This window comes from Coffea arabica, chromosome 5c (genome assembly GCF_036785885.1).
Source record: "Coffea arabica cultivar ET-39 chromosome 5c, Coffea Arabica ET-39 HiFi, whole genome shotgun sequence".
NCBI classification, from domain to species: domain Eukaryota; kingdom Viridiplantae; phylum Streptophyta; class Magnoliopsida; order Gentianales; family Rubiaceae; genus Coffea; species Coffea arabica.
Window position 1 is genome coordinate 2607786 of NC_092319.1, and position 25783 is coordinate 2633568.

General features: G+C 38.9%; 3 protein-coding genes and 1 non-coding gene across 4 annotated transcripts; 2 read left to right on the forward strand and 2 right to left on the reverse strand.

Moving 5' to 3' along the window:
* Nucleotides 1–685: 685 nt before the first annotated feature.
* LOC113690698 (uncharacterized) lies at nt 686–1360 on the reverse strand. The gene has a single exon (XM_027208697.1). The coding sequence runs from the start codon at nt 1358–1360 to the stop codon at nt 686–688; it is 675 nt and encodes a 224-aa protein (XP_027064498.1).
* A 901-nt stretch (nt 1361–2261) lies between these two features.
* Nucleotides 2262–2369, forward strand: LOC113691155 (small nucleolar RNA R71). The gene has a single exon (XR_003448568.1). It is a non-coding gene; the product is annotated as a small nucleolar RNA R71 (small nucleolar RNA).
* A 377-nt stretch (nt 2370–2746) lies between these two features.
* On the reverse strand, nt 2747–9684 carry LOC113690699 (uncharacterized). The gene is made up of 4 exons (XM_027208698.2): nt 9228–9684; nt 6640–8863; nt 5111–6558; nt 2747–2964 (listed from the first exon to the last, which is right to left on the reverse strand). Exons 1-4 carry the CDS (start codon nt 9682–9684, stop codon nt 2747–2749), a joined length of 4347 nt encoding a protein of 1448 aa, XP_027064499.2.
* Nucleotides 9685–21806: 12122 nt separating this feature from the next.
* Nucleotides 21807–24346, forward strand: LOC113689910 (probable 2-oxoglutarate-dependent dioxygenase AOP1). Its single transcript, XM_027207715.2, has 3 exons — nt 21807–22315; nt 22433–22754; nt 23956–24346. Exons 1-3 carry the CDS (start codon nt 21942–21944, stop codon nt 24196–24198), a joined length of 939 nt encoding a protein of 312 aa, XP_027063516.1. The 5' UTR covers nt 21807–21941; the 3' UTR covers nt 24199–24346.
* The last annotated feature ends 1437 nt before the right edge of the window (nt 24347–25783 follow it).

Genomic DNA, 25783 nt, shown 5'->3' on the forward strand with positions numbered 1-25783 from the left:
TCAGGGAATCAACAATAAAAATTCGAAAATTTTAGCCCAAAATTTTAAAAATTTCACTTCACCCATTTATTCCTTCCCCCACATTTAAGACAACATTATCCTCAATGTTGGGGATAAAACAAAGAAATAATAACAAGAAAAGAGATGAAAGTGAAACTTCCCTGATAACGAATGGTGTGCCAAAGACCAAATGGGGTGAGAGAAATTACTAATTACCATCCAATAGTCAAGCTCAGGAAGCCATCCTACCAAGCTATAAAAAGACAAGAAAACACTACAAATAAGAGTTAAATACTACACCAAATAACTCAAACTAGAAAGCAATAAAATTTTAAGGAAATAAACACCACCATTAATGTTAAACAAAAGAAAAATATTAAATAAAATTAAAAGGAAAATCGGGCTGCCTCCCGAGAAGCGGTAAGTTTAACGTCTTCTGCCAGATAGGGTCACATATGATTGTGGTGGATAAAATGATTCGGATGATTTCACAGTTTCCTTAGCATGTGCTTGCAATTTTGCATAATTTTTTTGCATCTCCATTGCGCTTTCAAACAATTAAAGAAGAATATGCACGATGATTTTGCAAGGGGATGACCTTTACTTCCTGCTCTAATACATATTTTTCACTATACAAATCATTAGAAATAGCAATATAGGAACAAAACTCCTCGTACGAAGGCTATTATAAGAGTTCAAAGACATTAAATTCTTCTTTCTCTTTACCAATACTTAAAATCAATTTTCCTTCAAGTAAGTCTATATTAGCCTCTTCTGTAGCTAAAACCCCTCTACCAAGGATAATTGGCATACAAATATCCTCCTCCATGTCAAGAACAAGAAGATCAGTAGGAAAATAAAATTTACCGACTTTAACTAATAGATCATCAACAATACCAATAGGATAATACACTGAACGATCAGCCAGTTGTAGAATCACTTGAATAGGCCCCAAATTGGCAAACTTTAATTTCCTGAAAAATGATAGAGATATCAAATTAACACTATATCCACGGTCACACAAACATTTATCAACAATAATATGTTCAAATTGACAAGGTACATTAAAACTCTCTGGATCTTTCATTTTGATAGGAAAACCATTTTGTGGCACTGCACTGCATTCCTCAGTAAGAGACACCTCTGCAAAGTCTTCTAACTTCTTTTTATTAGACACTATCTCTTTCAAGAACTTTGCACAAGCAGGTATATCAGCAAGAATTTCAAAAAAAAACATGTTCACTTGAAGTTTCTTGAGCAACTCCACAAACTTTTGATATTGCTCGTCCATTGCCTTTTTCTTAAGCCTTTGGAGAAAAGGGATGGGTGGCACATAAGCTTTCACCTCAAGCACCTTCATATGTTGATTATCTTACCCTTGATTTTTTCACGTGAACCATTCCCCGAATCCCCAGTTTCTTCACTTTTAATAGCAATTCCGCTCCTCCTTTGCTTTGCACTTGGTTTAGTCTTGGATTTAATGACAAGATCATCCAATACTTTGCCTGAACGAAGAGTCACAGCTATACTAGTTTCTTTTGGGTTCACCTCAATGCTACTAGGCAATTTCCCTGGTGCCGTTTCAATTACTACATTTACTAGTTGACCAACTTGCCTTTTAAGATTTTGAATGGAGGCTTGTTGAGATTGAGCAAGTTTGTCAAACTGGTCCATCTTTTGGTCCACCTTTTGCATGTATTGTAGCATCATTTCTTCAAGGTTGGACTTTTTCTCCTAAGTAGGTTGAGAAGAATATTAAAAAGTTGCTGCAAATTTTGAAACCCAAGTGGTCCCATAGGTCTAATCCATTGATCCTTTATGAAAAGTTAGGATGGTTTTTCCATCCTTCATATATGTGGTGGAAAAAGGATCATTCCTTGGCTGCAACTTCTGCCCCCCATGAAATTAACATCTTCTACCATGGTGGGAGGATCTCTATTATAGTAACTAGCACTAGAATAACCATACATGTGAGAATAAGCACATGATTCTTGAGATTGAACTACCCGATTTAAGAGTTATTGCATTTGATGACTCAATTCAGCTACCTGCCCAAATCCCATGGCACATTCACTTCATGCACTCGTACTCTCTTACCCCGAATTGGTTTTTGTTGAGAATTGATAGTTAACAATTCATAGAGACTAACAAATTCCTCCAAGGTTTTGTCACCAATATACCTTCCTGCTACAATATCCACCATATTCAGGGTTATTAAGGTCAACCCATCATAGAAAAATTACACTTGCAATGCCAATGAATAGTGGTGGTGAGGACATTGAGAAAGTAGTAGCTTAAAGCGATCCCATGCTTCATGTATTAGCTCTCGTTCCATCTGAGAAAATATGCAAATCTTGTTCCTTAAATCAATGGTCTTCTGAGAAGAGCAGTATTTGGTCATAAAGATGTTATAAACATCTTCCCATGTCCTCAAAGATCCTTCAAGGAGATGAAGTAACCAAGACTTTGCACGATCCTTGAAACAATAAGAGAAGCACCTTATTCGTAAGTCATCTTCTGAAACTCCACTCAAAGGGAAAGTTTGGACAACCAAATAAAATTCCATTATGAAGGACAATGAGTCTTCATTGGCTAAACCATGGAAAGTAGGCAACATGCTGCAGTGTACAGTTTTGAGCTCATAGTTTTTTGCTCCGTCACTTAGCTAGATGCAGTGGGAAGAGGTTACGATCACAGGACGTTGGATGTCCCAAAGGCGAAGTCCTGCGAGTGGTTGCACTACCTGCTATTGATTATTGCCATTATTTCTATTCTCCTCAGCCATCTCTTCGTCGCCAGAATTGCCCGACTCAGCTATCTCTAAGGTGATATGAAATCCTGGTGAAGATGGTTGCAAAGTTTGTTTTTGCAAGCGAGTTTGCTTCCTCAAATACTTTGCAGCTTTTTCAATTTTTGAATCAAAATCCAAATCACCTTTTTGAGATTGGGTCATACACCAATCACCTAAGTAAGAAAAATCAAACTAAAAGTGAAGAACTAGAAGTAAAATAAGATAAAAAATTAAATTCAATTCAATAAAGTAGAAAAATTAAGTGTCGTCTCCAGCAACGGCACCAAAAACTTGATCGACAAATTCCTGCAAGCGCACAAGGTCAATCATCGTAATATTTTACCTCAAATGTTCCAAGGTCGAACCCACAGGGACGAGTTAATTTTCTATTTTAATTATTCTAACAAAATTCAAATTTAAGGAGTGTATTTTCTAACTAAACAATAAAAAAAAACAATCAATTTAAATAAAGTAGTGGTGAGAAAACTTTAGACATGAGTCTATGATTTCAGGTTTTAATCCAAAATTTGAGTCAATTATCTAGTTAGTTTCTAACCACGTTATGAACGTATCACACGACTATATTTTAGACCACCTCTTGATGCATCTAAAGTGTGTTCCATTAAATCCTACACCTCTCTAGATGGTCATAAGAGTTCAATTAAAGCCATTAAAATTCTCAGTGATATAGGTGCATCACACATACCCTAACCTACTCTTATGATTAGTCTATGTGTGTTTATCTATCTAGTGCACGGTTGTATCTCCTTTCTCAAGTTGACACAAACCCAACATTCATGTTCATGGTGATCAGGCATAAACACGCATTAAGAACAAGATAAATAAATCATAGTAAAAGGCAAGAAATTAAACTACAAAAATTAATCAATTTGCTTCATAAAACCCCTAACCCGAGAAATAATTTATTTCAACATGATTTAAAAGTTAAAATCACAAATTCAAAAAGTTGCTACAAAGATAAGAGAAAGAGTAAGAAAACTTCTCAGTTGCTTGCTCCAATCTTCTCCTAGCGCGCTCCTTGATTCGCCACCATTTGAACTTGATCTCTCAATAATAAACTGTGAAAAGATGTTAAAACTAGATTAGACTAATGTTTTCCACCTAAAAATGACCTAAAGAACCCCTATTTATAGTTTCTTGAAGATATATCCTAAACAGGGTAGGAATAGGCTCTATTGGACTCAAAAAATCATGTTTTTGCACATTGATCCAATAAATACAGGCCCAATTCCAGCATAGGTCATTGGACGGAGCACAAAGCATAAAAGGATCTGGAGATGTTAGGTGCAAAGTCATTTGCGAAGTCTGGCGCCGGTCATGGATCCGCCCACAAATCAGTGTGGATCATTTTTGAAACCTCAAAACTCCATCAAATAGGCCGAATCAGTTCTTGCTCAAAACATGAAAATTGTAGCCCTTTGACTAGGCTTTGCAATGCCTCAAGAATAAAGTCATTTGGAGGTCTAGACATTGAGACATGCCTAAAATACTGATACTTGGTTGTAAGAGCATTGCAACATAACTATACTTCAATGATTTGGACTTTTGACTATGAAAACGTTAGAACCAAACTTTGAGGTCTCATAAAAGTTGTAGAGAATTTTCTTGGCTTCAAATTGAATTAAGAATCATATTAATCTGATTTGTGTAGTTCAAGTTAGCATCAAAATACTGAAATATGTCATTCCTACGAAACCTCTTTCCCTTGACTTTTTCCTCTTTCATTGCTACTTCACACCACATTTTTAGATCATTTTCTCTCTAATTGAGCTTTTTACCTATTAGAACAATATAAGAGCAAAATTAAGTAGTTTCTACTCAAAATAAAGCTCAAATAACATAGGCTCCATTTGGATTAGGTATTTTTGGGGTTGTTTTTCAAAAATAGCACTGTAACATTTCATTTTTGAAATACAAGTCCGTTTGCATTAGTTGTTTTTGGGGTTGTTTTTCAAAAACTATATGAAAAACTTTTATTGTAGATGTTTTTTGGATTATTTTTAGAGGTATTTTTAAAACATATTTTTGAGTATTTTTATAATTTATAATTTTTATATTTTTATAATTATATACATTTATGCATTTATAATACATTTATAAATATTTATAAATAAATATATTTATATATTTATATAAAAATATATAAATATATAAATGTATTATATTATATATAATACATAATATAATTTTTTTTTTTATAAAAGAATTTTTATTCAATCATTCCAACGACATAAACATCAAACAGAGCAGGCTAAGCGCGCCTTCTCCTAAAACTCGGAACCCCTAATTTATCCATACGTATCTCTCCCCTAGCCATTAGGGGCAAACTATCAAAGGAGTCAAAAAAGACAGCATCTCGTCGAATCGCCCCCAACTTGGCCAACCTGTCCGCAGGTTGATTTGCCTCTCGCCAACAATGAGTTATCGACCGAACCAAACTCTGCAATCGCAGGATCTCGTCCACCTCCACCTGCAACCGCCAGGGGCATGCATGACCTCCCGAAAGAATCTGAACCAGCGTTAAAGAGTCCACCTCCAAGTGTAACTGGGTATATCCTCGTGCTACACACTGCCGGACCCCATAAACCAAAGCGCGGAGCTCTGCGTGCAGGCTCGTAGTGATGCCAAAGTAGCAGGAGAACCCAAAGAGGAAACCCCCATGGCAATCGCGCAAAAGCCCTCCCCCACCACTCCTGCCCGGGTTGCCAAGCGAACACCCGTCAGTGTTAAGCTTGTAACCTTCCGGTGGAGGCAACCACTTAACAGGCCAGATAAGCCACCGACGTGGCCGCATTTCCAAGTAGTCGTGCAAACTCACCCAAGTGGCATGGGCCCATGGGAGTGACGGGAATTGCAGATGCAACAGCTCCTTCAGCCAGTGCATGACCCGGGTTATCACCACCCCCCCTTCTACACGCCCACCCTGCATGAAACCATTAGTCCGAGCTCTCCACACCTCCCAACAAATTAGAGATGGCAGGAGCCGATAGACGAATGCCAGATACCGATTTGAAGCAGGTCGAATCCACCACGAGATTGCCCTATGTCGAACCGAGTTGATACCATCCGAGCACCCCCCCGGAAAATCAAACGCTTTCCATACTTGACGAGCAGTCTCCCCTGTGCAAAACAGATGGTTCAATTGCTCCTCCTGAGGATTGATGCAGCAGCAACAGCGGGACGGCCCTTGGACTCCAAAACGTCGTAGCTGCTCCATTAGTGGTAATCTGTCTGACAGGAGTCGCAACATAAAAAATGAAATTGTTACCGGCAAGAATCTGTGCCAAATGCAAGCAGAGCCAAGGGATCCATTAGAGTGGGCACGAACAAGTGACATCGCTGAGGCAACCGAGAACTCCCCAGCAGGAGTTAACATCCATACCATCCTGTCTTCCCCCTGAAGAGCTGGAGGCGAGGACGCCATCACCAAACGAAATACCTCCGGCTGTAAAACTTTGGAGAGGAGTGGCGCGCTCCATTCCCCTCCAATAACAAAATCTGCTACACGATGGTCCTGGAACACCTCCACTTGACGACACAGCGGTCCTGACCCAGTCCAGTTATCATGCCAAAAATCCATTGTCCCTGACCGAACAATCCAGCCGATATTTTCCTCCATTACCCCCTGGACCATACACATCCGCCTCCAAGTGTAAGAGCTCCCTATCCTCTCCTCTACCAAGCAAGGGTGCCGGCCCCTACAATACTTAGCCGCAATAAAAGAAGCCCAGAGCGAGCGACCCTGTCTGAAAACCCACCACAACTTCATTCAGAATGCCTGAAAGACCTCTGTTATCCGCCGGAGGCCCAACCCCCCCTCACCATACGGCCTACAAAGGTCTTCCCATTTCATCCAGTGAAACCTCGGACCATACTCTGAAGAGCCCCATAGAAACGCTGCCATCTCTCTCTCTATCTCCCGTAAGACTCCCTTGGTAGGCGACGCCGCTGCCAACAAATGAATAGGCAGAGAGGATAGAACGTGCTTGAGAAGCACCACCCGTCCCCCTGGCGACAGAATTCGCTGCTTCCAAAATAAAATTCGACCAACAATGGCCTTGCAAACCTCCCCAAAATACTCCTTCTTCCGCCGACCCGTGTACAAGGGGCAACCCAAATACCGGATCGGAAAGCTTCGATTCTGGAAGCCCGTAAGATGCCTGATAATGCTGCAGCGATACGGAGAAAGGCGAGGATGCACAAGGAAGGCACTCTTTTGCTTATTAATCTTCTGTCCCGACACCTCACAATAATCTTCGACAGCCCTCATCACAAGACGCAGAGAAGATTTCAAGCCACTGGTGAAGATGACCACATCGTCGGCAAAAGCCAGATGTGTGACAATCGGGCAACCAATCGGAATCTTATACGGTTGAAACTGACGCTGCTCAACCATAGCGTTCAGCGCCCGAGAGAGAGCTTCAGAACCTATCACAAACAAGGCTGGAGATAGTGGGTCCCCTTGTCTCAACCCACGCGTTGAACGAAAGAACCCCTGAGGGGTCCCGTTGATCAAAACCGAGAACCAAACATTAGAAACCAGTCTCCAAATGGCATCAATCCATGACTCGGAGAACCCGAAACGCCTCAACACTTGCAATAGAAAATACCATGACACCCTATCGTAAGCTTTCATCATATCCAACTTAAGCACCACGTTTCCTCCACGTGACTGTTTCCCAATATCTGCCACCAATTCCTGTGCCAGTAAAAAGTTGTCTGCAATTTGTCGCCCTTTGACGAATCCACTCTGTTGAGGGGAGATGATCCGGGGTAACAACTTAGCTAACCGATCCGACAAGATACGTGAGAGCACTTTATTTAAGAAGTTACAAAGACTTATCAGACAGTATTGTGTGAAGTCCTGGGGGCACTGAACCTTAGGGATCAGGACAATATTCGTGGCGGTAATGCTCCTTGGCAGCTCCGCCCCACAAAAGAAGCTTAAAACCGCCTGGTAGACATCCTCCGCAATCACATCCCATGCAAATGTGAAAAACTCCCCCGTAAACCCATCCGGTCCCACAACGCTCTCACTATCCATTGAGAAAATCACCTTCTTAACATCCTCTAAAGTGGGGGGCTCCATTAGTCCGGAATTATCCTGATCGGTCACCAACCTCGGAATGGTATTCAAGAACTCATAAGTTGAGGGAGGCGCCTCTGCAGTGAAAAGCCCCTGGAAAAAACCAATTGCCTCCTTTCCGATGAGGTCCTCAGATTCTACCCAAGCACCAGTAGGTCCACGGATCCTATGAATGATAGCCCTACTTCTCCTCTCTGCCACCACCGCATGGAAGTACTTAGTATTCCTATCGCCATCCTTCAGCCACCGCACCCTGGCTTTTTGTTTCCAAAATCCTTCTTCGACAACCAAGGTAACCCGAAGCCGCTCCCTGGCAACATTGAGGGCCCGTTGCACAGAGTCAGAGGAGTCCTGCTCCTGGGCCACCTCCGCCTCCTGTACAGCCCTCTCTGCCTCCTTAACAGCCTTGAATATGTCCCCAAAAGAGTCCCTAGACCACCCTTTCAGCGCTTGCTTGACCGCACGCAACTTGGAAGCTAAACTCCCTAACGGCGACCCGCCAAACTCCCCTGACCATGCATCACGTATGACGTCCCGCAGCCCCGCTTTCGTGGTCCACACATTGAGAAAACGAAAAGGCTTCGGTTTATGATCGAAGCGAAAGGAAGCGGTCATCAAAAGCGGGGAATGATCCGACGGATCCCTAGCCAAGTGCTGCACCAGGAAGCTAGATCCCATCTGCAAAGCCTCCAAGTTGAGAAGCACTCTATCGAGGCGTTTCCAAATCCGAGCCCGCCCTTGCCGATTATTACACCACGTATACTTGGAACCCGAGAAACCTGCGTCCATCACTCCAGCCTCCACCATGAACCGCGCAATTTCGACCCCTTCATTTAATTGAAATGGCACCCCTCCTCGCTTCTCTTCCTCCTGAGCAATCACATTTAAATCTCCCGCTAAGAACCACGGAGTCTCAGTTGGCTTGTCCAACAACAACTCTGCCCACAACATCTCGCGGTCGAGCACTGTGCATTTGGCATGGATAAAGGAGAAAACCAGGGTAGATGGGAATAACGGGCAATGGACCTGTAGCGACACATGTTGACTCGACTCGCCAACCACCAAGCAAGAGAGACCTGAGTTGTAAAAGACCCAAACGGTACCCCCCCTATTTGAGACACTCCCATCCATCCCCAACTGTAAGCGCACAGCATCAATGTTGTCTAGGGTAACTTTCGGCTCGCAAATCGCCACCAATTTTAAAGAATGTAGTTTAACAAGTTTCTTAAGCCTCCTAAAATTTGGGGCGCGAGAAACACCCCTAATATTCCAAAATAGCATTTTAATCATTGGAGAGAACTACAAAGGAATTAGATGAAGAGGACTTACTTGATCGTAAAGTTCGGTCAGATGGAAAACGAGCACGAACTCCCCGATGTCTAGCGTGAGCCCTTTCCCATTGCCCTTCACCCCCAGAGAGATGATTTACCACCCCTTCCGCATCAGCAACCGAATCAAGGTGAAGAGAATCAGCTAGCCTTCCTTGAGTGTCATCAAGATCCACAATGAGCTGCATATTCGCAAGAGAAAGACTGCCATCTTCTAGATTTAATGCCTCCATTCCTGCCCCATATTCCAATCTCGTTCGACCCTCCTCCTTAGGAGACAAGCTGTCCTTGCGACGTTGAGTTCCAACTACTTCCTCCTCCATAATCTCAACACCCATTTGCCCCTCTATCGATACTTTAGCCAGTGCCACATCCATCTCCTCTGGCCGCACTACCATTCCCATTTTGCAGCTGTCAAGATGCAGCCCAGGCTCTTCCCCTTGGCTCGCTGCCCCCATGTATGCACCCCCACCCACGGCCTGCTCCTCCAAGGTAAACTCCCTGACATGAACATTCTCAATCTGCTCCTCCTCAGGTTCATCCACCACTCAATCCGCCAGCGCATGGATGATAGCATCAGCAGCAGCCTCGATCCCTTCCTCCACGAGCGCAGCCACTGATCCAGGATGCTGTCTAGAAGTCTGCACTTGCAGTCCACCCATAACAGACGGAGGCGTAACAGTTGAGACCATACCCAATCGCTGCCCCTCCGCCTGCCCCATTTCCTTTACCTGCCGCGCACCTGATTGCACCTCAGCAGTTACCTCAATTACCAGGCCTGGCCTTTCACCCTCTGGTCCCTTGTTAACCTGCAATGAGGGCACCCCCACGCCGCCCCTCCTTCCCACAACCTGGTCTTCCTGCATCTTAGACATCCTCAGGGCAGGATGTTTCACACGGCACTGATCCTCCCCATGCCCTTGTCGGTAACAATGACTACAATACTTAGGAAGATTCTCGGGTATGAGAACCTGCCAAAAGCCATCCCCATCACCCATGTCCACCCACACCTTCGATGGTATCGGCTTCAATAAATCAATCTCGACACACACCCGTGCCACATTCGGGCGAGAGAATGAAGCCGTAGCCGCATCAACGAATAACGGCTTGCCCATGCAGGACACAAGATGAAAAAGACATGGCTTAGCAAACAAATGAATAGGCAACTTGGGCAAGCGAACCCAGACAGGGACAAGGGACGACTCTCTATCGACATGGAACTTAGATGTCCACTTGAAAACTCTCATAGGACACCCAAACACATACCAGAGGTTACGGCCCCAAACGCGTAGGAAGTCCGCTTCGCTAAGAAATTTCAGCAACACATGTCGAGAATCTAACAAACCCACTGATACCGTGTCTTTCAAATCAAGAGTCGAGAAGAACTTACGAAGATCCTGCATCGCTGGACGCCCCTTGGAGAATTTTCCAACCAAGGTGTATCGAAAAGGGGCAGCTACCGCTGCAATGTCCGCAGCGTTGAAGATTACTGCCGGCTCCCCACGATGGGTTGACAAAGTTGCTTGAACCACATCAGGCGAGCGACTCTCAAACAACGCAGAGAATGATTTCTTCTGGAAGTTTGGAGAAGAAGAGACCGATGGCCCCCCACCAGGAGGTAGGGGGCAGCCGCGGCTGCCATGGGAAAAAAAAACGAAGGAACCCTAAAATTCTAAAACTGGAAACTCGAGAGAGAAAACATTCGAGTACTGGCTCTTTTAGAAGTATTTTTCCAATACATAATATAAATATATTTATAAATGTATAAATTATAAATGAATATTATATAAATGTATAAATTATAATTTTTAATTTTTAATTTTTAATTTTTATATAAATATACATTTATGCATTTATAATACATTTATAAATTTTTACATAAATATTTATAAATGTACTACAATTTACACCTTATCAACCACTTTGCCTTGGCTGTAAAATGATCTTTTATCTCTCCTGACCATAGGAAAGAAGCTAGTAGAGCATCAGTTTTCTCAATACAGCCTTAGAGTGTATGAATGCACTTGCACAATAAAGGTAGGTGCACTCAAAACTGATTGAATTAGCTGCAATCTACCCTCGTAACTGAGTTTCTTATTTGCCCAACTATAAATTCTTTGCTGAATTTTATTGAAGATAGGTTAACAATCTTGATATCTAAGCTTAATAGATATCAATGGCAATCCCAAATATTTCACAGAAAAGGCACTTCTAGTGATGCTCACTCTATCACTTAGCTTTTCAGCAACCTCATCTGACACTCCTGATAAAAGTACGTTACTCTTCTGTAGATTTGGTTTAAGTCCAGATAACCACTCAAATTCAGTAAGAGAGTCCTTAAGAACGTGGAGAGACTGAGTAGTAGCAACAGCAGACACAAGGAAAAGGTCATAAGCAAATGCAACATGAGAAAAATTAAGCTCAGTACAACCAGGGTGAAAATCAAAGCCTCTTTTCTGAATATCTCTTTGCAATAGTGTAGAAAAACTCTCTATACCTATGAGAAAGAGATAGGGGTAAATGGGGTCTCCTTGTCTAAGTCCTCTTTCACTATGAAAATATCCAATTAATGATCCATTTGCCTTGATAGAAAAATGTGTTGTGGTGACATGCTTCTCCACCCAGTGAACATACTTTTCAGGAAATCCCATAATTTTCATAGTAGTAAATAGGAAATGCTAATCCACAGTATCATAAGTTTTCATGGAGTCAACCTTTAGCACAAATCTTGGTTTTCCTCTATACCTATGGTATCCACGGACCAGCTCATGCATGATTAGCACACTATCTGCAATCTACCTCCCTTTAATAAAAGCATTTTGTGTTTTGGAAATCAAATCAGGCAAAACTTCTTTAGTCTAATATTGGTTAATACATCTGAGTGGCATCTATGTAGAAGATTATAGCAGGGGATAGGTCTGAAATCCATCATCTGCACTGCATCTTTAATCTTAGGAATCAAGGACAATGAGGCATTGTTCTGAGGAAAATACATGTATTCATTCTCAAAATAGAACTTTAAAGCAGCAATGACGTTATTTCCCACAATTTCTCAATTGCTTTTGAAAAATATAGCTGTGAAACGCTCGGGACGAGGGGCATTGCGATTCTTCATAGCAAACATTGTTAGCATATGTTATTTTTATTTTCTTTCTCTCTCCTATTATTTTGTTATCCCTTGTAACTACTATAAGATTAGGATAGAATTAGTTTTTGTATTTCTATATGATAAAGATAGGACTAATTAGTTAAATGACAAGGATAAAATTAGCATAGTATTCTAGTACGTTAGGCTGGAAGTTTGCATTTGATCAAGGGCATGATACGATTGAGGTTGGCTGGGCCAAGAAAGTCACCTATCTCTGGAACATGCAAGTCGAAAAATTGATGTGTGTCCAAATACCCCTTTGCTTATTAGTGGTTTTTGTGGAAAAGTAGATATTTTTCTCTAGATTATTAAAAAGAAAATATTAAGCTTACTCACAGAAGTATAAAGCTTTGCAAGTAGGGATGGCAATGGGGCGGGGGTTCCTTCCCCCATCCCCCGCCCCGTTGTCAAATAACTCCCCTTGTCCCCTGCCCCTTGCCCCCCACCCCCGCCCCGCCCCCGCACCGTTTCCCCTGCGGTCCCACGCGAGAAAAGAAATCAACTTATCATAAAATGTTCATTTACAATAATTCATTGAATTTTTTATTACGTTGCACTTGATTGCCCCTCTATGTATATCTGACTTTTCAGTTACCAGCCCATCTCCTGACCAAAATATATCATTTGGAGTTATTTCAGCATTATACATATATCCATGGCTATCTTTTTTTTTATAATACTAAAATCCTAAACCATTTAATTGCCGTAAAACGAGTATTAGTACATAAGATGCCAGAGATTCATATCCAAAGCCACAGCATAGCTTTACAACAACATAGAGCTTTTCCCATTAACTAAAAGCATTCACAGGTCTCCTGAACTAATTAGCTAAAGATGACCCCCACCATAATAAGTTATATCCATGGCTATCTAAAAGGATTGAACAACTCAGAAATTTATGCACACAAAAGCCTAGTACATGAAGCAAAAAAAATTAGAAGCAAGCCTATACGAAAAGCAAAACTCTCCTCGTATGTCCAAGCATTTTTGAGAACTAACAAGAAAGAGGAAGAATTCCCAAACGCTAACCAAAAATATCTTGAACAGTTAGGGGTTTTGTTACTTTTATGTATTTATATATATATATTTTATGCAGGGGACGGGGCGGGGGATGGGGCGGGTGTATGTTGCCCCATCCCCCGCCCCTTTTTAAGGCGGGGGTAAATATTTTGCCCCCGCCCCGCCCCATTTGTACCCCGGCGGGTGCCCGCCCCATTGCCATCCCTATTTGCAAGTCCAAAATGAGCAATTTTGATGGACAATCTACGTCAGTGTCCCAAATTCAAGGGAGTTTTGAAATTTCAAAAGTTAGGAATAAGGTGATGGACTAATAATTAATTGAGAAAGTTAGTGATTAATAGGAGTTTGCAACTGTAAACGATAATTAAGTAAAAGGATAATATGAATATCACAGTCCGTAACTTAAATCTTAGTTACAGACACATCCTAACCACAGATTCCTAATTCATGTTTTCAGGTCATCTTGAAATGCAGACGTAACAAATTTCATAGGTTGCAACAGCCAATTTTTGTACAAGAGAGGTCAGTGTATATAAATGTTGATCATTAGAAGAGACACCAACCTCATTAACCCTTATAGGAATAGAATCCAGTCTATTACCAAAATATTGAATACTAGCGGTCATAAATTAGTAAAAAAAATAAGAGAAAAAAATAAAAATCCGAAGAAAATAAATCGAAAAGGCACTAGTACCCGGCAACGGGGCCAAAATTTGATGGGTGTTAAACCACCAAAATTAAAATTCCTACTCTCAAACTTAAATTCAACTGTAGTGGTGAGTAGGGTCGTCTCCTCAGGGACTCCATGATTTATTTCCTTCTAACACAAGAATTAAATGGGGGTTCTGGAAAATTAAAATAAAAAATCAGTTTAACTAAAAGTAATCAAATGAAAGAAATTTAAATTAAGTTAATAATAAGTGAACTCTAGCCAAAGAAATAACTACGGAAGTGGTTCATACAACTATTCATCGATGCAATAATTATTTCATCTATTTGTTAATAAATAGGTTATAGTTGCTAAACACGCGATGATAACCAGCTTTTCCTTACCGTCTCGATGGTTAACTTATGCCTATTAACTACTTTTCTAACCAAGAAACAACTCTAGGTATGCCCATAGAATTTAATTTCTTGATTGCATTAAAAACTAGAAAAACCCTATTCTAATCAATAAACACACTATCAGGGTTTATTTAAATTAGATTATATATTTTCCTAATACGAAACCAATCACGCTAGTCGCCACTAATTTAAGATAATTAAACAATTACGGATTTAACTATCTGAACTAATACTAGATTATTAGGTTGAATTGATATTCAAATAACAAAACAAGTATGAGAAATTAAATCAGAAAACATGTGAATACTAACGAATAAAAGAAACAGATAAAAATAATTAGATCTGATAGTCGTAGAGAACAAAATTCTTGGTTAACCCTTGACTAGAATAAGAAATTAGCCACTCATCGTTGGGAGGCAATCCGCACAATTTCATTGAAGGAAATCGCATACGCGCCTGGCAAAAGAAAAAAACTAAAGAAAAGACGCAAAGCAAGGCGCTCCGTTGTTCTTGCTTGCTGCTAAGACTAGTAGTATCTCCTCTCTTTGGACCACGGACGAACTGTTAAAGTCACGAAAAACAAATTCCCTTCTCCTCACGTTACTACTTTTCCAAATAAGTACTACTACTCTAATTTCCTATGAAAGAAATATTCCCTATATTGATAAAAGATAAATCAAATCGTTTTCCAATACAATTTGGAAATATGCCTTTTTAGGTTTTCAACTTGAATTGGGAAACTATCATGCGTAAATCCCAACTTCTCCGGACTTGCAGGCTAGCTTTAGGCACGACTACATGAAAAAAAGCTAAGAATCTTCATTAATCCGTTTTTTGACTCTTGTCTTGCCATATTCCTGAAATTAGCACTAATTGCCACATATAAGTATAATCCATCAATTATTACAATAATTTGGCCAAAATCAAGGAAAAATACACATAAATTTAATAGTAATTACGTACCCAACCAACGAGTAAGGGATGAGAGGGAGGTCCCTGAGCAAGGGATGGCAAGTTAAGCTTTGATTGTTTAACTAGAGGGAGGTCTAGTTCACTGCAAATTCGAATAAATCAAACTAATGACTAGTTGTTCTTTTAGGTAATTTATGCCCATGGTCCAAAAAAAAATATGCCGGTACCCAAAAACTTTGTCTCTATTATCCCCAGGCCCCCGGAACTAAGAAAAAATCTTCCCTCTATGCCTTTTATTATGTCTGAACTGAGGACTTCCATTTTCTCAGTTCGTACTAGTGAACACTACCAGAAAATAGTGTAAACGTGGCACCAAAAAAGTGCTGTAAATATGGGGGAATAATTTCTTTGGCTTGGATGTTTTGAGTTAAAGAGTTCTAACCGTTCGAATGTATTTTGGAGTAGTGAAGTTGATAAACAGAAGATGATGTGGTCTCAATATGAATCAGCAGTGAAGTATGGGTGCGTATAAAAATTTGTCAATTTATAATGGCTTTTTTTATTTTAATTAACCACATAAAAATGATTCATCCATGCAAAAGCGTCACAACAATTACAGCATATATTAAAAGCGCCGCCAAACCAATGGCCGCCCTAAACGACTGTAGATTATTAAAAAAATCTATGGAGACAAGATAAATTTTTTTTTTTTGTCGAAAATAATTGATCTGATAATTGATATGGAGACAAGATAATTGAGAGAGTGTCCCATGCATCGAAATTGATCTGATAATAAAGATTAATATTATCATTTTTTAATATTATTTGAGTGGAATCTTATAAGTCGGAGAGATCATTGGAATAAAAAAGAATTACGGAGCACTAAGACAAATAAACTATGATACGTACAACCAATGAATGACGTGCAAGTAACAGAAAGCTTGAATACTTATCTTCACCCACTGCAATGTTTAATTGCTTGTTTAGAATGTGCATTTGGACGAAATCTAATCCAATCCTTTCACACTCCCCATTTTCTTAGTATCAATCACTAGTTGTCGTTTTTCTCCTTTGGTGCAAGTAAATTGACAACACTGAAAATTTAAAAACTTGCGTTGCAAGCTACCTTTCGTGGCTTTACAATTGGCATATTTCTAGTAATTTAGGTACTGTTTTTAGAAGTGATTGGAATGACATTACGTTCCAGCTACCTTTCGTGGCTTCTGGTTCTTTTAAAGTGCCGTCTGCTGTATAGATGTTGTGTCCCCCGGAATTGAGGAAAAGTGTCTTCATAACCCTAAAAAGCAATAACAAAGCAAAAAATAAATAAAGAAAAGAGACACCACTATATTTATGTGATTCAAGAAAGTACAAAAAACTCAAGAAACTGTTCTAGAACCAAAAGAACTTAATACTAAAATATAGTGTCCTAAAATATCAGTATATTTATAATTACTAAAAATTATAATCTTAGAGTTTCAAATATATTGGTAAAAATGGCAATCATTTTTTTGAAAATACAGAAGAAATTAATAATTTAGATTGTCAAAGAATTTGTGTATCCCCTCTATAAAACTGGCCTTTTTCTTTTTTCTTTTTTTTTTTATTGTAAACGAATATATCAGTTTATCAAGATAGATATAATAATGAATCTGTCCTCTGTTAAAAACTTTACAACCCAAATTTATAAATGCAATTTGGAACCTATGAGGGTCATTAGATTTGTAAAATTATATTTAGATCATCAAAATTTTGTGAATCTAATTCCACATCATAAAACTAAAAGATACCTTGATCATTGATTTTGAGTTCAAATTCTTATATTTCACTGATAAGTTTTGGGATGACTTGAACTTTATGCTATTAGCATATAATGCTAGAAATAAGTAAGTATCTTGATCGTAGACCATTGGTGTGTTTGGATACATAATTTATTTTAAATATTAAATTTGTTGCATCATAAACACATTCTCCAACCTTTTTTATATTTTCAACCATCTTCTTTTTTCGCATTAATCACAACACAAAAAAAGTAGTATGGTAATTATTAAAGTATTTTTTAAATAATTTTTATAAGTCAGGTTTTTTAATGTTTTCATTGCATTTCCTTTTGTTTCTGCAGAAACTGGAACATGGGCTGCTGGGGCTTTTATACCTATGGTAGGTAAGATTAAACTAAAATTGAACAGGAGAGGTCCTGTCTTTTACACCTATGGTAGGTCAGTTTTTCACTTTTCTTCTATCCCATTTAATAATGCTAGAAATTATTAAGTATTTTGGTTGTAGACCATTGGTGTGTTTGGGTACATAATTTTTTTCGAATATTATTTTTATTGCATCATAAACATGTTCAACACAAAAAAAAATGTAGTACGGTAATTATTAAAATAATTTTTTCAACTGTGTTAGTAAATGGAAAGATGTACCAAACACCAAAGAAAATTGGAAAATTAGTGTCACCTGAAATCTCCTTCAAAGCATCCTTGAAGCTAGTGGGTGTTTTATGGGAGATTAGTGATATTACAAAGGGTGAGTGTTTTTTGAGGGGCTATGCCAGGCTGTGGTGCAAAAGGTTGAGTCCTGGGAGAATAAGTTGTTATCTGCCGGGGGTCGGATTGTTCTGTTGAAGCATGTGCTATCTGCTCTGCCACTCTTCCTCTTGATGGCTGCATCTCCACCCAAGTCGGTATTTAGGGAGATTGAAGGGCGGTTCTCAAATTTCCTTTGGGGTGAGTCGGAGTGGGGGCATAAGTGTCATTGGATCAGGTGGCAGGATTTATGTGTGCCAGGGGATGAAGGGGGCTTGGGGCTGCGACGATTGGAGGATATTCACAGAGCCTTCTCCATCAAGCTTTGGTGGAACTTCCGTTCGTTGGCCTCTTTATGGGCGACCTTTATGAGGGCTAAGTACTGTGCGCAGGTGCATCCTAATTTGGTAAATTGTAATGGGGGTTCGCTAATCTGGAGACGGATGGTGACAGTGCGGCAGTTTGCAGAGCTTCACATTGGTTGGATTGGGCGATCTGGAGGCTTGAATTTCTGGTTTGATAACTGGCTCGGGACAGGTTCTCTGGCCTCTCGGCTGGATAGTGTCTCGGACCATTTGCTTGTTGATTTCGTGGAGAATGGCCATTGGAACCTTCCACTCTTGCAGCAATGGGTTCCGCACGGGGTTATCAGTGAGATCGTGCGGGTTGTGCCTCCTGTAGGTCATTTGCCCGATTTAATGGTATGGAGACCATCTTTATCAGGGCAATTTAACCTAAGTTCGGCGTTCCACCTTGTGAGGAGGCATGTTAATCGCTCATTTATGTCTAGACGAATATGGCATCCGTTGGTGCCTTTGAAGGTTTCTTTCTTCTTGTTACGCCTACTTCGCGGGCGTTTACCGGTGGACTGTTGCTTGATGAAGTTTGGGGTTCAGGGGCCTTCCAAGTGTGAGTGTTGCCCTTTGCCTTCTATCGAGACTATTGACCACGTCTTTGCTACGGGGGAGATGGCGTCACGGGTATGGCATTTCTTTGGGGATCCTGTGGGAATATCTTGGGTTGGGTCGTCCTTTCGTGGATGTATGGCGGCCTGGTGGTATGGGAGGAGAGGCAACCGACAGCTCGAGTTTGTGCATCAGATTCTCCCACTCCTGATTTGCTGGCAGTTATGGAAATGCAGAAACAGCATGCGATATGATGGGGCCTGTATCGGGTGGACCAGGGTGTGCAACTTGGTTTTGTCCGATCTATTGGAGCTGTTCGGTCTGTTTCTTCCCCACCGGAGGCCTTTCCCCTCGGACTGGGTACGTTTCTATGCAGAGATCTCAGGGTGGGCACCCCGGATTTCCTATACGCTGGTGCGGTGGTCTCGGCCTTCGGCGGGTGCTCTCAAACTCAATACGGACGGCTGTTCCAAGGGTAATCCTGGCGCTAGTGGAGGAGGAGGGATACTTCGGGATGGCGGTGGCAGTTTGATTCTGGCGTTCTCGTGTTATTTTGGCCATGCTACGAGCCTTCAGGCCGAGGTTTGTGCGCTTCTTTTTGGGGTTCAATTGTGCTTTCAACGCGGGTTTGGCAGGATTGAGGTAGAGCTAGATTCACTTGTCCTAGTTCACATTCTCCTTGGAAAGGCTACATATCCTTGGAGTGTGTATCACGAGATTCAGCAGCTGCTGGGATTACGCGGCCATTTCTTAACAGTTCGACATTGTCTCCGCCAGGCAAACCAGGTTGCTGATGCTTTATCAAATGTCGGCTGTGCTCAGGGGAGAGAGGAGGTTTACACTTCTTCAATAGCTTTACCTCGTGTAGCTAGAGGAGCCATGCGCCTTGATAGAGGGGGGGTTCCTTCGGTTAGACGGATTATCCATAACTAGGGCAGTCTGTAATGGTTTTTCCTCAAGTTGATCAATAAAGTTTTAGAGTTTTGAAAAAAAAGAAAAAAAAAGGGTGAGATTATTACAAACGTGTATGAAAATCCCCTGGTGGCCAATTGTGGCGTCTAAAACACCAGACGCATCGATTTTTAAAATTCCGACCTTGCAGCTGGAAATCAATCTGGAACAAGATGAATGATGCAAAATCTTGAACAAATGGATTGATTAACTTGTTTAGTTAATTGAAGTCATGTGCACCTTTTGTCCAATAACATTTTCTTCTTTTTTTTCTTTTTCCCTAAAGCGCGGTGCATCAAGGCATTTGCTTTCAGCAAAACTCAGATGAACATCATGCATGTTCTATTTATCAAAAAAAAAAAAAAGAATTGTATTTGGATAGTTGATTATTTGGAATAATTTTCTGAAAAAAATATTGTAGTACTTTTTTAATGTGCTGTATGTGAAATAAAAGATAATTAAAAAATATGTTGATGATACAAGCAAATAAATTTTGCCAAATAATCTACTACGCAAACAAAAGTATTTGGAGGTTGTGGCAACAGACGGGATATTTTTTTTTCCCCATTACAATCTCAGTTGGGAATAGTTCAGCATAAATTATCCAAACTGACCAACTACTTCCTGCAACAAGAAAATGCGATTTAATCATGTGATACAGAGGTTAATCACTAAGCAAGATTAGCATGCTTGAGGGCCTTGAAAATGTCTACTTGTTCAGTGGTTTTCTATAAAAAGCCAACCGTGATGAGATAATTATCAAACTGCTAGTGCTGATTAATGTACATTTACCTTGTTGAAAAAGAAAGAATTAGACCTACTTGGCTTGAATTTACATCTGACAAATGTGTAACGTAATTGAAAAAGAAATTCACTAATTTTCCTTTCAACTTCAATTGTATAAGTTGAAATGTATAGAACTTTAGTAATATTTTTATAGTTTATTTTTTCACCAATAAATTTTTTCCCTAATCATGTAAAATAAGCGGGATGTTTTTCTCTATCTAAAAATATGTAATTGTGGAGATAAAATTTAACAAGACTTGTAAAATGAAATTAATTCTTCTATTAATATTTACATATTTATTATATATTTTTCTAAGTATATAATAATTAGTATCTAAAAGTACTTTATTAAATTAATACACACAGGTTCAACTAGTGACCCAATTCCTCTGCTGGACTCCTTGTCATGTCAAGTTTAATAATTATGCTTTCTCCAACTAGAAAATACAACTTAATCATGAGATTCTCATGTTCATCACTGAATAAGATTTGTATCCTTGTGAGCTCTCAAAATATCTACTTATTTTGTGGCCTTAAGTAAAAAGCCCATTGTGACGAGGCAATTGTCAAACTGCTCATTATTATACTTTTTTTATATGATAGATTTTATACTATAATTATTTGTACTCTACATTAAGAGGTACTGTATAAGATTAGTATCCTTGTGAGCTCTCAAAATATCTACTTATTTTGTGACCTTAAGTAAAAAGCCAATTGTGACGAGACAATTGTCAAACTGCTCATTATTGTACTTTTTTTTATATGATAGATTTTATACTATAATTATTTGTACTCTACGTTAAGAGGAGGGGATCTAAAAAGATCAAAGGAAACTCGTCGACCCTGATGAGTGCATAGGCACCCACTAGCAAAATATTTCTAATAAAATCTGGATATTAGAATGTAAACCAAGAATTTGATCCTTAACCTACAATCAAATAAAACTTTCTTGATGCCGGCTTTTGTGGTTTCCTGTGGATAAAGTCTCGTAAAATGCAAAAGTCAATCTGCTTGGCTAGACAAAAAAAATAAATAAATAAAACTTTCTTGACGGCCAACTACTCTGTTACTCTAGCAGCAGAGTAGTTGGTTTGTTGATTAGTGTTATTGACGTACTATGAATTGTTATTGACGTACTCTGTAATTAGTACTAATTAATGTACACTTCCCTTGTTGAAATTTGAAAAAGAAAGAAGAAAGAATGAGACCTAGCTCACTTGAATTTACACCTATAAATATACTACGTAATTGGAAAAGAACTTAGCTAGTTTGCCATATTATTCTGAATTGTTTAACCTCTTGGCTCTTCAAATACCAGCATTGGCTACCCCTCATTGCTAATTGATCAGGCTAAATTGAGCTACGGGAAGTGCGTATAAGGAAAGAGGCTGCCTAAAACCATGGAATGCGCTTCAAATATCAGGCTTCCGGTCATAAATTTAACGGAGGAAATCCTAAGATCCGGAAAAGATTCTTGGACTGAAGCGCGAAACATTGTCACACGGGCATTTGAAGAGTATGGCTGTTTCATAGCTGTTCATGATAAGTATCCTTCAGAGGTTAGTGATTCCTTATTCTCTGAGCTGCAAGATTTGTTTAACCTGCCGTTGGAGATTAAAGTCCAAAACACTTCTCAAACTCCCCTCTCTGGTTATGCTCGGCCAAGACCCAACGTGAACCTCTACGAAAGCATGTGCATTGAAGATGCAACAAATCTTGAAGCAGTCGAGAAGTTCGCAAATCAGATGTGGCCTTCCAAAAATAACCATTTCTGGTAAACTTGTTTCCATTAATATGTAATTCTTCTTATAGTTTATTGCTACTATGCATTATTCACATCCGAAATGCTTACCTTTTTTTTTTTTTTTTGAATATGCCCTCCCATGACTAGTGAACTGTTTCATTGCTATGCAAATCAAGTAGCAGAATTAGATAAAATGGTGAGCAAATTGGTGTTTGAAAGCTATGGTGTGGAGAAGTACCACGAATCTCATGTGGGATCAGTGACTTATAATGTTAGATTCATAAGGTACAGGGTACCCGAACAGAATGAGATGAATGTCGGAGTTGCTCCTCATACTGACAAGAACTTCATAACCATACTTCAACAGAATGAAACTGATGGTTTACAAGTTCAGTTGAAGAATGGAAGCTGGATTCCTATTGATTTTCCTCCTTCCTCCGTAGTAATCATGGCTGGAGATGTATTCTCGGTGAGATATTTTCTTTTTTTGTCATTAAATGTGCAAGCCTGGATCATATTAAACTTGATTAGTTACAACATTGCAATCCTCTAAAAATCCATGTTTTAAAATTCCATTTTCCTTTTCAAATCATTTCCCTTTGTCATGAATATACCGGGACAATTGTTATGTGTTTTTCACCTGAAACTAAAATGAAAACAAATATGCAAAAGAAAGATTAGACAATAACAATATATTAATACTCAAGTGTGGAGGGTTGAGACACGGATATTTCTGTTTCTCTTTAAAATGATTCAAGCCTCTATAAAAGAATCAACTCTAATGCAACAAGTTTTCTAACTTGTCATTTCCAAGATACACCACTTCAGCCATACTTACTAACACTCTCTTTAGACTACACAACTGGGAGAGTATACCTTTATAAATGCCTTATTAATTTCTTGTCTAACTATGATACAGAAAATAATGAATTTAGACTCAAAAGACATAAACAGTTGCAGTAGAACTTTTCTATCTCAACTATGCATATATATATATATATATATATATATATATATATATATATATATATATATATATATATATATATATATATAGGTGAAGAAAAGTTAGATAAACATAACCTATATTCCTAATAAAGTACTAAGTAAATGCTGAAATTATTGGCCATTCAAAACACATTCAATTTTATATTGTAGGTTACAAAAAACTTATTGTAATTGAAACATCATAATTTCACATTCTTTGGTCAATACCCATTCAATCCAAATTTGAATTGTAAGTTACAATACCTCGAAGTAATTGAAAAGTCATAATTTCATATAATAAATCTTCAGGAAAAACCATTCAAACACCTATAAATTTCAGAAAATTTCAATAATTTATTTCCCTTTTAACATGCACATTTAATTGAGAATTTAATTATTTTATTAAAATACTACAACATTATGTAAAAAGCAAAAAACAAAGTTAAAAAACTTTGGTTCAATTAGAAAAGTTGATTCAATAATGGCTTCGCCATACATCATCTAAGTTGGATGTGTTATGGTCAAATTAGAACGAAAAGGAAAAAGGCCTCACAGATGTTACTACCTTAATCATCTAGAATATTGGCATGGCATTTGTGCCATAACTTTCAGTATTTTTGCTGTAAATGCTGACTTCTCTAGTGGATATTAATATATTGATTGTATACATTTTTGAAATGCAGGCGTGGAGCAACGGTAGAGTGCATTCCCCATTTCATAGAGTAACTATGAAGGGAAGAGAAACTAGGTATTCGATTGCACAATTTTCCTATTGCAAAAAATTGGTAGAGACACCAACAGAGTTGGTTGATGATGAACACCCCTTATTATATAAGCCATTGGACAATTTTGGTTATCTCCGATTCTTGAGCACAGATGATAATTTTAATACTCCAAATCCACTGAAGGCCTATTGTGGCGTCTAAAACACCAGACGCATCGATTTTTATGGATGAAAAGCTTTTTCTTCTTTTAAGTCGATGTTTATTCTTCTCCCCTATTGTGCCCACTTTTTCTTGAAAATGTTAGGGGAGTAGCTTTCTCCAGGATTAATCTATGCAATAGTTTATTTCAGTGTGCTGTATGTTTTGTACCTAGAAGAAATAAATAAGGGAAAAGAAAGAAATTGGAGGGATACAAATAAATAAAATTTGGCAAGTAATCTACTGTTCAATCAAAAGGATTTGGAGGTTGACGCATCTGATGAGATATTTTTTTATTCCCATTTCAATCTCAGTTGGACATAATTCAGCATAAATTATCTAAACTGACTAATTACTTCCTCCAACAGACAAATACAACTTAATCATGTGATACACATGTTAATCACTAAGCTAGATTACTGTACTCAAAATATTTGCTGATTTGGTGGCCTTTTGTAAAAAGCCAATTGTGATGAGACAATTGTCACACTGCTAATTAATGTACATTCCACACCCTCCGCCTTGAGAAAGTAAAAACGACACCAGCCTGATTCGAGCTGAACGTCTCACAAATGTACTATGCACCATGTAATTGGAAAAGACTTAGCAGTAGCCAGTCCCAACGGTTTTGGATAGTAAAATTATTTCAAGTAATATTTCTCTTGAATCATAAATATATTTTTCAATCCATTTTTTTATATTTTCAATCACTTTTTTATCTCACATACATCACATCACAAAAAGTGCTGTGAGGATGCATTTTTCTGCCCACGGTAGCAGCAGCAATGCAAGGAGGTCAACTGTGTTCTGTGGAGATGCACAAAGACAAACAGCAAAATGATGCACTGGGCACCGGAGAAAGCCGGTTTTGAGTGGATGAAATAATGCAATACACTTCAAAATTATAATAAAGACCCTCTTAAAAATGTGTTCATCGTCCAATGGGAAAGAACTTTAGCAGCATGAAAATACCAGCGGTGGCTAGGCCTTATTGTTAATTTGGTTGGTCAAGCTAAATTGATCCCGCGGGGAAGTGCGTACAAGGAAAGAGGCTAAATTGAGCTCGAACCCTCGTCCAACATCTCTTCTCCGCTAACATACTAATATTCCCTTCGTTCCTTAATAGATGTCCTAATCCATTATTTCTTTTTATCTATCATTTTATGATATCAAAAAAGTATTTATGAACTTTTTTTCAAATTTACCCTTACTTAGGTAAATGACAAGTAGTATTATTAGGTATAGTTGAAGAGAGATAAAGGGTGTAATTTTGAAAAGTAAAGTAATATTTTTTCGGGCCATCTAATTAAGGAACGGAGGAAGCAACTTTTTGTTGTCCACACTCTTATCTTTATTCTATTGGCTGCCGACAGTTTATCTTCTTGGAATCTGTCTTTTGTATTATCCGAGACACCTTTTCATTAGGTCTTGTGCAAATGATCCATCAAGAAATATTGTGGTTTTTGACTTTTGAAATCTTTCTCAAAATCTCACACACACACACATATATACACACACTAGTGCGTAGGAGGCCGCATATCGATCAAGCTGGCAAGCATCAGCATTTTCAACCAGCTGGTCATAGAGT

What these genes read in the sequence shown, in the direction of transcription:
- LOC113690698 (XM_027208697.1), bottom strand. Translation starts at nt 1,360, where the DNA reads ATGAAGGTGCTTGAGGTGAAAGCTTATGTGCCACCCATCCCTTTTCTC.
- LOC113690699 (XM_027208698.2), bottom strand. Translation starts at nt 9,684, where the DNA reads ATGGGGGCAGCGAGCCAAGGGGAAGAGCCTGGGCTGCATCTTGACAGC. An exon ending in TGACCGAACTTTACGATCAA is followed by an intron (nt 8,864 to 9,227) that starts GTAAGTCCTCTT and finishes CCAAATGCACAG; the next exon opens with TGCTCGACCGCGAGATGTTG. An exon ending in TGGGAAGACCTTTGTAGGCC is followed by an intron (nt 6,559 to 6,639) that starts GTATGGTGAGGG and finishes GTGGGTTTTCAG; the next exon opens with ACAGGGTCGCTCGCTCTGGG.
- LOC113689910 (XM_027207715.2), top strand. Translation starts at nt 21,942, where the DNA reads ATGGAATGCGCTTCAAATATCAGGCTTCCGGTCATAAATTTAACGGAG. An exon ending in TCCAAAAATAACCATTTCTG is followed by an intron (nt 22,316 to 22,432) that starts GTAAACTTGTTT and finishes TCCCATGACTAG; the next exon opens with TGAACTGTTTCATTGCTATG. An exon ending in TGGCTGGAGATGTATTCTCG is followed by an intron (nt 22,755 to 23,955) that starts GTGAGATATTTT and finishes TTTGAAATGCAG; the next exon opens with GCGTGGAGCAACGGTAGAGT.